We start from the raw sequence: 13,789 nt of genomic DNA on the forward strand, positions 1-13,789 counted from the left end.
TGTATTCCTATAACATTATGGGATTTGAGCATTTTCTTTTTCCTCTCTCTCCTAGCTAACTGTGGTGTACATGTTATAAATCACTGAAAGAAACACACACCACAGCCACAGGGCAAATGCAAATCTGAACATTTAATTTGAACATTTAACTATGGTATGGTGTGCTACATTCTCCAGCCTTACCTGTGGCAATTACAGTCAACTACACCACAGGTGGCAGTTTATTAGGTACAGTACATCTCGCTAAAACTAATGCAGTCTAATACATCAGTCCTTTAATAAATCCTCTCTTCATGACAGCTATAATATTCAGTTTTTTAATTCTAAGTTTTTGTAGAGGTGTTGATTCAATCGTATCATCATTTCTGGAGGATGCAGTCTGTGATGAGAGGTGTTTCTGTTATTTAGCCTGCACTCACTGATATAAATCGGGTGGACAAAATAATAGAAACACCTGTCTGTATAACGCAGTACAATTCAACAGCACTACAAACTGCAGCCTCCAAAATGACCATGAAGTTTAAGAATCAAGTCCTCTCTGAAGCACGAACTGAACATTATAACCGTCACGAAGATATGATTTATTGCAAGATTACAGTATTAGCCTGCCTCAGTTTTAGCTAGGTGTACCTAATAAACTGCCAACTGCCTGTATACCGGCTGCCAGCTATGATTACCGGTCAAAATGGAGGGAACAAACGTCATCATACAGCGGTTGGTCTGTTTAAACATATACTTGATATATATTTTTTCTTATATCGTCGACAACTTTGGGGTCAGACTCCGGAGACATTTCAAAATAGACAAAGTAATTTCAACACAAATATAAACCAGTACTTTAAAATGTCGTCGTCAAACGGTTTATATGGAGATTAGACTGAAGTGACAGCGCTAGTCGCGTGACGCAAGTTTGATCAACCGCAACTAGCTTAACCGCTGATATCAAATATGTTTGATATATACTGTATATATTATACTTACATGTTTTTAAGAATTGACTCTACCTTGAATTCATTCTTTTCTTTTCGAAAATATAATGGTGGTAAACTCCAGAGACTCGGTAATAATCTTAAATTCAAAATAATTTTTTATCGATAACTGTAACTTTAGTACTTCTTCAGCACTTTCAGCGGTTCATGCTGAAGGCTGCTTATTGCCATGGCAACTAGAAAACGCTTCGGTGACGTGTTTCAGCCGCGACGTGGGGAGCGCCACGTCACCTTTAGGAGACTCGTGTGTTTGTTTTGTTGGAGCTACTTTATTGTAGCTGATGTTTCTGATGTTTCTTTGATTTTCACTGCATTTAGCTAACACCGATAATTGCCGAAATGCTGACGGCGGAGGACTTTACGCGCTTCCCGCTCCAGATGTGGGAGAAGGTGCTGTCGAAGGTGAAGAAAGCTGTCGTCTTTATGGATGACAAGTGTGCAGAGGCTCTCCACTGGAACGGGGGTACCGCCGCCTTGTTGGAGGCAGGAGCCAGAAATTTAAAGCAGTTTTCGAGCTTCGAAGCCTGCGGCGCGAACGAGCCGAAAGCCGTGTTCGTGGTGAGCACTTTGCTGAAGGGGAGAACAGTGGACATCATTAAAGACATCATATCCCTCAGTCACTTCCAGTACTGTGTTGTCTTCACTACTGTTGCCCACTCCGTGCACCTGCTCGCCAATAATGTCACGGCAGAGATGGAAGGAAACCCTGTGTTCGAGCAGTTCGAAGAAAAGCTATGCGAGTGGATGGGAAACATGAACTACACGGCTGAAGTCATGCACGTTCCCCTGGTCTTCGCCCCTGTGTCACAGCAGTTACTTCTCACACCTACGTATGCCCACCTGTTTCCCCTGCTCTCACCTGACCTGGAGACACTAAACGCAAAACGACCAGAGAAGAAGAGATTTGGAAGCCTGATAGATATAGACGTGCACTCTGTTCCTGCTGAACTGCAGATCGAAATCAGATCCTTGACTTCAGCATTAAACGCAATGTTTGAAGCTACAGGTACCAGGGAAGAGAGCTTTGCTGTAGGCCCCATGAGCCGCATCATAGCTGGGGAACTGGCCAATCACCCTCAAGCAAAGAATCGAAGGAAAACAGCCCCTAATAAAGCATCCATCATCTTTGTGGACCGAACAATGGATCTTACAGGTGAAATCTCCCTAACCTTTGGACTATATTGTGTCACATCATTATACATGCTTGTAAACACATCAAAATCAAAACCCTGTCTGGACTTTATAGTAATCATAGCTAAACTGACAAATAGAAGAATATTCTCAGATTGAACATATTGGTTATGATATTTCACCAACAGTTGATGTCACAGTCTGAATAGATTTATCTTTTAAATTCCCCATGTCTTGATTTCCAGGAGCTGTTGGTCACCATGGTGACAACCTGGCAGAGAAGATTCTGACCGTCCTCAAACCTTTACCTGGTCATGTGACAGACGTACAGGTGGATATGCTGGAGCTCACCAGTCTGCAGCGCACCCCTCACTCCCAGAACACGCTGGCCCCCGGCTGTCTCGCACAAAACCAGTGAGTGCATCTCATTTAGAGTATTCATTCATAGCAATAGCCACTATTATTGGTGTTATTACACACACGCCACGGTAAGTATCACCGACTAAGAGAATGAATAACGAGAGCATTAATTCATAGTGAGTTTATTAATAATCACACCTCCTCTCAGCCATCAGCTGCAGGTTTCTGCAGGACAGAGATCATTGTAGTCTGCTGTACCTTTGCTGTGTGATTCTATCCACTGCATGTCAGTGAATCTCTATCCACTGCATATGACTCAACTAAAAGTTTCAGGTAACAGTATTTTCACAAACCATGTAACACTTTTATCACTGTAGTTTACCAAACCCAATATAACATTTGATAAGTGATCAGAGTGAGAAAATTAAGGTCGAGCATGTTGTTTTCCAGATGTAACCTCCTATAGATAGATATGGTTTTATATTTACACACAGTGGTTAGTGATTTTAATGTCAACTGGAGCACATTTGCATGTATGTTTTCTCTCTCTACCCCAGTGATAATTATAGCCACGATTACATATGGTTTTTCTAAGCATTCACTGATCATTTCATATGAAAGACTCCTCCAGGGAGAAAATGTGCATATTTGAGTATTTGAGCTCAAAGAAGTGCAGTTCCCATCAGGAGGGAAAGACCCAACCCAGCTCATTAAATGTTAATTAAATGTTGTAGTTTCTGCTTTGGATAAGTGCTCTGTACTAGAAATTCTGCCTTCCTATGGCTGCTTTTATGTGTACATCACTTTACAGACAGCAGTCACTTTCTTACTATAAAGTCATACTCAGGGTTTTCAGAAAGATCCATTTGAGTAGTTTGTGGTACATAAGTACATAAATTAAGTCAAAGGAAAAAGAAGAATATCAAGACGGCTGTGGTTTGTAATGTACCAAGTGGTGTTGGCCTTTCTGTGTTCTGCATAGTCTCCCTTTTGCTTGTGTGTGCTACGCTCGCCTCATCATTATTTTTCCATTGTTTTTCAGTGAAAATGAAATGCAAAAATGACCATTCCAACTGAAATTGTGACTCGTATCACAATCGCAGTATCTGCTTAAATCCTCGCAATATCTTTTGTTTTTTTGCATATCATTCATCATTACAGAGGAGCATGGCAAATATTTTGTTACCCACTTTCCTGTGGAATATTTATCACCTCCAAACGGGGTTAATTCTTGTCTATTTACTAGGAAATGGGTTCGATAGCATTTAATCAAATCTGACTCCAGTTTCAGTTTGTTTGTTAAATCTAAATCTTTTCAGATCCCTTATCAAATCAGTTTGTTTGGTAGAGAATGAGTTGAATATGCACCGTTATTATTTCCCTCAGTGTTGCATCTAAACCAGAGATCAACAAATCATAAAGTATTTTACCAATTTGGAACAAGATCCAAAATGATCCCATCCCTGCACTGACAGAACCACAATATACATTTTTTACATACTTTTTTCCACCTGGCCAAACACACTAATGCACAAAGACACACTCGCCACCCAGAGCCACCCCCCACTGAGTGGGTTGAGTGGCACATGACCGGCATTATGTGCCAGTGCTTCAGTGAAGCCTGCCTCCAGTCTCGGCTGTGCAGATGCACGTGTTAGGCGCCTGCGGTGGGGCTGTTGTACATGGCAGGGATTAGTCCTACATCATGTGTTCCACTCCCGCTCTGCCCCTTCATGTGGTCGCAGGAGGAAAAGACTTTGACTGAGGAGAAGAGTTTTGTGGCTGGAGCTGTCATGCAGTATGTCTGACCGCTCGGAGTTTATGAACAGGCTTACACATACACTGTGCAGCAGGGACTGTTCATTCCAAGCTAGGTGGGAGGTTCTGTTGTAATGGAACCAGGCTTAGCTCTTTCTAGTCAGTGCTGTTTAGACAGTGTGCGCTGTAGCAGATAATGTGAGCACAGCAGGCACAGGTTGCACCGACCCTCGGCTGCAAGGCTAACATATGTGGGGGGGGGGGCAGGTCAACCAGACACCTATAATACATACCTCCAGTCACTGTAGTTGTTCTGAATCTCTCGGCTACACAAACACAGCTGAGTTGTGTCTGTACATGGATGAAGTGTTTGACACTGTGCGCCCATTCCCACAGCAACAAGCTCATCTTCTCACACTGTCTTTCTATTGGAGAGAACGGAGTCCAACCATAGTTACATGCAAATGTAATATATGTACAGTGCATACATTTCTATATATGAAATACATGTACATATAAAATAAAAACTTATATGTAAAAAATTATACATAAAACCTGTTAGAATATGGAACAATTTTGTATATTGACATACAAGTCGAGCCCATACAATATGTTTATGTGGGCGTATATTGTAGATGTTATGTAAATATATATCCATACCAAAGCCTGTCTATAAACAGTATGTTTATAATATATACAGTGGGGTCCAAAGGTCTGACACAACTTTCCCACATGAATAAGATGAATAAGAAAAACATGTATAAACATATGTAATTTTTTATATGTATATTGTTTTTAATAAACTTTATTTATAAATTAGATATATATATTGTTAACATAAATGGTCATAACATGTTATACCATATTAAATTTTACTATGGGTATCGCATATATGTTATAAACTTATATCTTCATATATCCAGAAGATGTATATATGTGATAATATCTCCTCATGGGTGACGCATATGGCAGCATCACTGTTGATAAAGGGACATATATGTCATATGGGTATGATGGGGGGGGTTGGGTTTCCAGATCTTTTCACCAAATATGACCAGAGTGTCTGCCAGAAACACCTTATCTCAGAACATTTAGATGACTGCTTCAGACATTGTACACAAAAGTTCTCGCAGGTGCTGGGACACGAGCAGATAGAGGAGGGAAGTGTAATAAGTAAGGCGGCAGGCGCTGTGTTTGTATGGAGTACATGTCTAATATCGGGGCCAGCAGGATCAGCAGGAGTGTTATTGCCTGTGCTATCTCTGAGCAGATGGCCCAGTTGAGCCTTATCACAGATGTTTAGGAGATTGAAGTGCTGCCGCGGCACAGGAAGAAAGGAGCCAGGAGTTCCCACTTTATTTAACCGCCTTCAAGTGCACAGCTCGCCACCGACTGAGTTTGTGTCAATCACTCTAATATGTTCAAGACAGCGCTGTGTAAATGCGTGTTGTTGTTAGAGGTGTACTTCTCTAATGCATTCATCTCCCTGTAAAATATACAAAATATACAAAAGCACACATTTCTCAGAGGGACTGTTTTCTCTGCATGATGTGAACTGTGCAAAACACTCGACCCTGTCGGCTCCGTGTGGTTAGATTGTCTATATAATAAGTCCCCTCCTACTGGATGTTTATACACCTATGATTTGTTGAGCTATTTTTAGGCCAAACCCACAGTGTGTTTTGATTGGTTTTGTTGTGTAGACCAGCCCGAGCCTTTAAATATTAGGTGCGGACCTAATTTGGACCTTTTGTATGATATTTCCTTCAGTAATTCCAGGATATTTTTGGAGATTACTGTGTCTTAAACATTCTGTGGGTGGTTGTTGACTCTAGCTCTCCGGGCAAGACCCCACACTTACTTTGCAATTATTGTCGTATTGTCTTTCATAACCCCGGTGTGAATTTTCCTTATCCTACAACCTGACTTTCACTCTGTGGTTTCAGTAATCATGCCAGAGAGAAAGTGTACTTAGTGTGTGTGTGTGTGTGTGTGTGTGTGTGTGTGTGTGTGTGTGTGTGTGTGTGTGTGTGTGTGTGTGTGTGTGTGTGTGTGTGTGTGTGCGCGCGTGCAAACACACACACACACACACACACACACACACACTAACACTTTGCCCGTGCAGGTTTTTGGTTACTGCACTCTTATACTATGCATTTTTTCTTCGGCCATTAAACGGTACCAGGATGCAGTCTGCTGTATATAGAAGGATGTTGAGTGAAAGTGGCAGTGGAAGTGTTGTTTTGTGCGCCTGTGTGTGTGTGTGTGTGTGTGTGTGTGTGTGTGTGTGTGTTCAGTGTGGTCAGGTACCTTCCAGCCCAGTCTGTGTAATTTGCTGTGCTTGGCTGCGCAGCCCTTTTGATCCTGAGGAGGACTTATGGACCTCGTTGGCTGAGGGCACCAAGTTTCCCTCAGTCTCAGACTGAACCCTGCACCCCCGTCATCTGGCTGCCTTGGACCTTGATCCTGCGGTGGGGAGTGTGTGCATGTGGGCAGAACCGAGTACGGGTGGCCAAGGTGCTCTGGGTCTGTCTCAGGAGCTGCTGAGCTCGAGCTAGGCAGAGAAACCGACCGCACCCTGCCATGAGAAAACACTGCGAGGCTGCCATCTCCTCAAATCTGCCCAGCAGATCCTGCATGCGCACCACCAGGAAGGAGGGAAAACACCTATTTCTGTCCCAGCTGGGAAATATGAGCATGAATAAAAAGCCATGCACGCTTATTTGAGTTCAGGCCGTATGGGAAAAGTAACAAAAAAGAAAGCGGTGATAGCAGAGTGTGGAGAGGAGAGAGCAAATGACAGACAGATGAAAACAGCTCGCCCTGTTTTTACTCCACCAACAATGAAGAAGGGTGTGTGAGAACTGGCCACAGTTGCTCTGTAGTGATCCCTTAAAGGATAGAGACTGTTTGGCCTTTCTATACTTAGACGTGAACAGTGGCACAAACAGCTGAAGATAAAGTCTTTCACGTGATTTATAGGCTAAAGAGCGACTCCACATTACTTACAGTACAGCATGAGCTCCCACACAGGGCTGCCTGGTCAGTGTGTTTTCAGGACCGGACGGTTTGTTTAAACAGGGGCACAGGCTCTGTTGGACAGTGATACACAGGATATTGATTCTGGACAAACAGGGTTCTCTTGTGTCTTGATGAAAACTTACAGTAGCTGGTTCCCATGTTCCACTCGTCTCACCGTAGTTCGACCTGCAGCTGCTGATAAACTTTCATCTGTGGAAAATGAATCGGAGTGCTTATGCAGTGTGTGTGTGTGTGTGTGTGTGTGTGTGTGTGTGTGTGTCTGTGTGTGTGTGTGTGTGTGTGTGTGTGTGTGTGTTGTGCCACAGGAAGTAGAGGTTGTTACGATTACAGATAATTGCTTTTTTATTTCAAGCATAAAACTTTGACAATCTGTAAGTAAAAATCAATTTTGCTTGTATTTTTTTTATTGTTGGAGTCCAGAGTGAAGATCAAATTGAAACAGTCACAGCTGATTGTGGGAAACTTCTCTGATCATTTAAAAAAAGAAAAAAAGAGACAGTTCCCCCCCACTGAGTCTTATCTGTCTGTTTTTGCAAGACTTTCATCTAAGCATTTGTCACAGTGATTTTATCAGCCTGCCCCAAAGGTCAAGCTTCAGTTGTTTGCAGACGAGAGTTGATATCAGTCAGTTTCATGAGTCAAGTGTAAGAGATTCAGCGATTACGCCACAACCCACCCTCCCACCCCCCCACCCACGTCCAATCTCTGATGTTTTGTCTCCGTTTCTTCTGCCGCCTTAATTCAGTTTTCTCCTCCACTGCAGAACGTATCTTCTCTTGAAACCCACAGTGCATCAATCATGTAGAGTCCTCGCACCTGCACCCCCTCTTCCCATCAAGGCTGAGACAACATAACCTATTCTGTCTCGCCCCCCCCCATCTCATTTTGATTTTTCACCACGCAGCATAGACTTAGAAAAGTGTGTGCGGGCATGTGTTTGGTAAGATGATAAAACAGCCGCAAAGACGGCACTTTACATCCGCCAGCCCCCGCTCCTTCAAAGAGCTCCTGCTGCTAGCTTCCGTTTGAAATGGTAAAGTAGCCAAGACACATGAAGGGAGGAAGAGACTACTGCGTTAACCCCCCCCCCCCCATATGCTTTAGAATAACTGACGATATTTCACTTTTTGATTCTACAACTGCAGCCAACATAAACTTTTATGTAGTTTTCCCCAAGCTTTCACTGTAAATGTACATAACTTTTATATTATAAATGATAAATATACTTTGACTTAACACACTTTTTCACAAATTTAAAGGAGATTTTTTTTACTGTAGTAATTAGAGTTTCATTCAAAAACATAAATTCTAATTGTTAATGATTTATTTTACATTTTATTTTTAGTTTAGCAGAGGGATACTCTGGCAAAGACTTAAATCAATCACACAGGAACAATAACCTCTGACATCAAACATTGCACACTGCAATGTACATATACACTCATATTTACCCGCATATTTATCTAGTATTTATTATTTATTATCTTGTTTTTGCACTAACTTCATTGCTCCTTTGACCCATCCAACACTTTTTAACTGTATATATATTTATATGTATATTTATATTTATATGTATGTACCAGTCAATGTAAAACCAGAGACCACATACTTGGCCAATAAAGCAGATTCTGATTCTGTCATCCCTGGATAATAGCCGGTCGATGAAAGCTCCTGTTACATCTGCGTCGATGTGTTTAATTTGTTCTGTGTATCTCCCCTCCTCTTCCTCACTTCCTGCGGAGCTCCTCTCCCTCCTTTTTATTTTTTTTGTTTCTCCATAAATCCTTCAGGTCATTTGTCCCTCCTGCCAGGACACACAGACACTCAAGGCCAGCTCTGCTTTTGGTCCACTCCTCTGCTTCCCTCTCATGTCATGTCCTGTGCTACATTGGGATGTTTACAGGAAACCCAACAGTGTTTTTTGCCCCATTAAACACCCTCCATAAATTAATGCCTCGCCGAGGAATGAGGCTGACCTTGCACAATTGCATCAGGCTGCATCTGGTTCATGTAGGCTCGTTGGAAAGTACACAGATCGTCTGAATCATCTGCACCGGGAGGTGAATTACAGGCAGGGTTCACACTCTGCTGAGTGTGACGTTTTGATGCTCCCGATCGGATTAATGTTACGTTAACTTGCACCGGAGACTCCTGTGGTTTATGGCTGTGACTTGTTGCACAGATGCTGACAAACATGGAGAAGCGGCGTCAGATAATTATGAGCTGTTGATCTGCAGAATCAAGTTTCTCTGTTGAACGAAGCTACGAAGATAAAGTCGACCAGATCAGCTGGGTGTAGGTTTGGTTGCAGAGGTGGAATAAATCAATAATAATTGTAGCATGACTGCATGAATAAATAAACAGATAAAAATGTCACGTGATCCTCAGGATTGTTAATGCACCAACCACTTAAATCACTTCATAGACCTGGGGACAAAACACCTTAATTTAAGATTTTCTTTAAACTCTGAGTTAAAGTTTCCTTAAAAGAAAAACAGTTACAAGAAAAAACCATTAAGTTTCATCCTTAAGATTTCCTTAAAATGTTCACTAAAATATTTATGGCTTTCTCCTTATATTAGCTTTATACTTAGGGAATCAATTACAGTCAGTTTGACCGAAGACCTTTTCCTTTTCCTTTCCAAAGTAAGGAAAAAAAACAACTAAAGGTTCCTCTGACTCTGTCTTAATTTGCCGAGTTCATGGCAATAAATGAAGAAAATGAGGATGTGTTCTGGACCAGGAGACAAACTTAATGATGCTTTCACTGCTGAAAGTGCCGTAACTTTTTTCCTTAACTAAGGAAGTCTTTGAAGAGTTTCTGTGCAACCTCCTTAAGTAATTCCCTCAGCTGAGGAGAAATGAAACCTTCGGTGTCATGCTGATACTTTATGATAGATGTGTTTGCATTTTAGCACAAACTGAGTGCGGCTGATGGTTGATTGGTGGTTGATTTATCTTTGATTGGTGTCTCTGATTTCAGACTCTTGTTTAGGAGAATATCTTTTGTAAATATAAATTCAATTTTATTTTTATTAATTTTTAAGTGGGAATGCTTATTTCAGCCCTGAGTAGAGTTGTAGGTCCTTTCAGGTCACCTTTGGATCACACCTCCACCTGTGAGGTAGAGCTGTTTGTTGCCTGAGAGGAAAAATCCAGGGTAAAAAAAAACAAAAAACTAAAACTAAATATCCGTGCTAAGCCCACAGCTCTGAACACATGGGGATGATCAAAGGCGACTCAGACAGGCATATCAACATTGTTATCAACTCCTCTCTGTGCCGCATCCGTATCATGGAGGCTGAACCATGAAATGACAACGTGACGATGTTCAGAGACATTTTTAATATGAAATTCAACCTGAAGCTATAAAAGTTAGATACAATAATGAAAAATGTCCCTGCCGTCCCCAGTGGAAATCACGCCCTTGTATCTGGTCATGCAGATCATTTGAATTTCATCCGCAGACACGTTAAGATATTTATCCATGAGATTTCTGCCACCACTCAGTACGGTGGAATCTGATGTGGATGTAATTTAAATTTGAGGTGCTCGGAGGTTTTAGAAAGAAATTACTTTTAAACTCACCAACAGCAGCACGCCGCCTCAGAAACAACATCCTGGTTACGTCTCTGTGATGCTCAGAGCTCAAAGTTTTATTGGAGCTCCTTTTTTTCAGGAGGAATATTCCCCATGAAAGAAGTCGGCAGCGCGTTGAGAGACTTGTACGGAGAAACTGAGACGCTTCCTGGAAAAATGATGCTGTTGCTGAATATTAAAATTTCATTTTTCAACACTTTTGTGCATCACAAATAAAACGGCATTCACGTCTGAAATCTTAAATCACTCAAATCAAACCAAACCTGTGCATGGATAGATGCAGTTATTTGCAACATGAGTGATATTTGCCTTTAGAGACATTCTTGCCACTCGTCCTGGGGGCTTCATAAATCGTATGTATGTACAGTGACTCGGCTCTGACTCATGTCGTGGATGAATTTCACAGTGGGAGTCAGAGTAAAGAAATAAATACTGAACTGTGCCCGTACACATACACATGTGTGTCCAACCAAACGATGAGGGGAGTAAACGTAAGAAACCCTGAGTCAGAACGGTCGGAGCCATTCTTTTCTGCTGCATCATATTCTTCCAGGAACACTGTCCCCCTCCTCACCCCCACAGTCATTAATGAGTTGGACACAGCCAGAGGTATTTCATCACCTAAACAGGCACATATGTGTTCATTCCTGCACGTAGTACGCCACATCTTCCTTTAAGTTACAGTATTTGATACTTAACTGCCTTTTTAATGGTACAACACTTATTACACATCGAGAGGAATTCAGTTTGTCCACAAACGCCCCCACCCTCTCCGAACACGCCCACTCAGCCTGACCCGGCGGCGGAGCCAGAGAGGACGTCGACTGTCGACTGTGTGCACACGTCAAGTGCAAGAGTGCCCCCTGAAGTCTGCAGCCGAGCAGCCTCTTCCACAGGGAGAGCCACACTGCACTTAACGCTCGCTGATGGCCGAGCACACGCACCCCCACAATTCCTCCCCTCCCCCTCCCCCCTTCCTCCATAGTAAGGTAGTTACTCAACAGGGTTCCTGGCTGGTTATGGATCCTGTCTCACACCCTGCCAGTATAAACCTCACCCCTCGCCCCTCGCCCGGGCTCGAACCCCCCCCCCCCGTCTGACCAAATGGCCCAGGGAAAGCGTCAGGGGAGTGGGCCGGCGGAGGGGCCGTGTGGGCAAACAGCCAAATGAGAACCATATTTCATCGGCGCTCTAACTGAGGCCCTCCGCCTTCCCAGAACACACACGGATCCACAGGGTTGTGTGCAAACATATGCAGATGCATGTGCGTCAAACACACACACACACACACACACACACACACACACGCTCACACGCTCACATATGGGCTGGTCAAGTCACACTATCGGTATTTCAGCCATGACGAGTATGTTGGGACTTTATGATTTGCGTAATTGTAGAAATACTTAAGTGTACTGGAGGTGTTCTTATCGTTGCTTTCGACCAACAGCTGCTGTGCTTCATCACAGTTTGAGCAAACAAACAGACTGTTGTGAAATCCCAGATTTTTCTTTTCTTGTCTCTTCAGATTTTTCTTTTTTACTGTATCAGTCTTTACATTAGACTCTTGTCCGGGGCCGAGTCTTGTTTGCTGGTCTTTGTGTCTGGTTCTAGTGTGAAGATGGCGGGCGTCCCAGTGTGAGCCCCTCTACTCCCCATCTAGCCCCAGCCCAAGGTCTGGAACAGATTACATCTGATATTAAACACATGGCAGCAGTTAGAAAGGAGAAAAGGCGAGAGAAGAAAAAAGTTTAAAAAAAAAACAAAAAAAGAAAAAGAAAAACAGAGTGGATTTGTCAACGAGCTCTCTCCTACCTTCCCTCTCTCTGGGTCCTTAGCCCCTTTTTTCTCTCTTTGTCTCCTGCTCCCTTCAGTTTCAGGTCACCCCCGAGAGCACGCACACGATCACGTCCGCCTGTCAGAAGCAGAGACGGACGTGTCGTCCTTTTATCCAACCAACAGAGTGTCAGTGCTTTTATCAGGGCAGGAAAATTCAGAGAAGACCATCAGAGAGCGAGAAGTAAAACATGATCACAGCTCGAGGTTCAGATACAGGGGACATTTCATAAGAAAGCGTCGCTCTCTGTGAAGTTAATGATGGCGAAGGGTCCTCGGTGACGCTCTTTTGTTTCTTTCATGGAAAAGACTGAAAAGCTGTTTCCAGTTGCTCGTGGCAGATGGTAACAGTCTCACACACATGCCTCGTCTTCAGTCTCCCATCAGAGATGTGGATCACAGTGTTTCATAACCGAGCGGATAATGAGAGAAGGGACTGAGATGGTATCAGGAGGAGCCTCGGCCTCCTCGCTCTGCTGCTGTGCCTCCGACGTAAGGACAGCGCCGAGCAGTCCTCAGGAATGTCGGCGAGCGCGTGTTTAAGGTGGATTGAGAACATTCCTGATGCTCCCTCTGCTAATTTCAGCTTTTTCCTGTGAGGGGTCCCACAGGGGAGTCGCCCACCCCCTCCCCGACCAGCAGCCTCTCGATCACTGAGATGAGCGCTCAATCACGTCCACGCCGTCCCTTCTGTGTTTACGCTCTGAGGCCTGCGGGCTCGGAGCAAACGGCGGGAACAGCAATAGTTGTTTTGTTTTTGTGGAGATAAAAGAATCATCGCACAGCTTCCGCTGTCATGTCCGTCTCCGCGTACTGACCTTTATCATTCTTCTACCTATCAGGTCGCCTGTGGCGCAGACACTGTGGGAGGCCATGCTGACCAGTAAACACAAAGAGGCCGTGATGGAGGTGCGACGGCAGCTGGTGGAAGCAGCCAGTAAGGAGAAGCTGCCCATCAAGATGAGCATGGGTACGATGCAGCGACGTGCACACCTTTGTTTCCCATAAAACACAAATTCACACAAAATACAGAACCTGAAAAAGGTGTGTGTGTGTGTGTGTGTGTGTGTGTG

At 43.4% G+C, this 13,789-nt stretch overlaps 1 protein-coding gene across 1 annotated transcript in view; it reads left to right on the forward strand.

Annotated features, from left to right (window-relative positions):
• The first annotated feature begins 1,247 nt into the window (after window positions 1–1,247).
• The window catches only part of scfd2 (sec1 family domain containing 2), a 94,433-nt gene continuing 81,891 nt past the window's right edge, over window positions 1,248–13,789 (forward strand). The window contains exons 1-3 of the mRNA XM_022751452.1: window positions 1,248–2,142; window positions 2,366–2,534; window positions 13,559–13,686. Coding sequence (XP_022607173.1) covers window positions 1,329–2,142; window positions 2,366–2,534; window positions 13,559–13,686 — 1,111 coding nt within the window. The 5' untranslated portion in view covers window positions 1,248–1,328. The remainder of the gene's footprint in view (window positions 2,143–2,365; window positions 2,535–13,558; window positions 13,687–13,789) is intronic.

This window comes from Seriola dumerili, unplaced genomic scaffold (genome assembly GCF_002260705.1).
Source record: "Seriola dumerili isolate Sdu_G_001 unplaced genomic scaffold, Sdu_1.0 BDQW01000155.1, whole genome shotgun sequence".
Classification (NCBI taxonomy): Eukaryota; Metazoa; Chordata; class Actinopteri; order Carangiformes; family Carangidae; genus Seriola; species Seriola dumerili.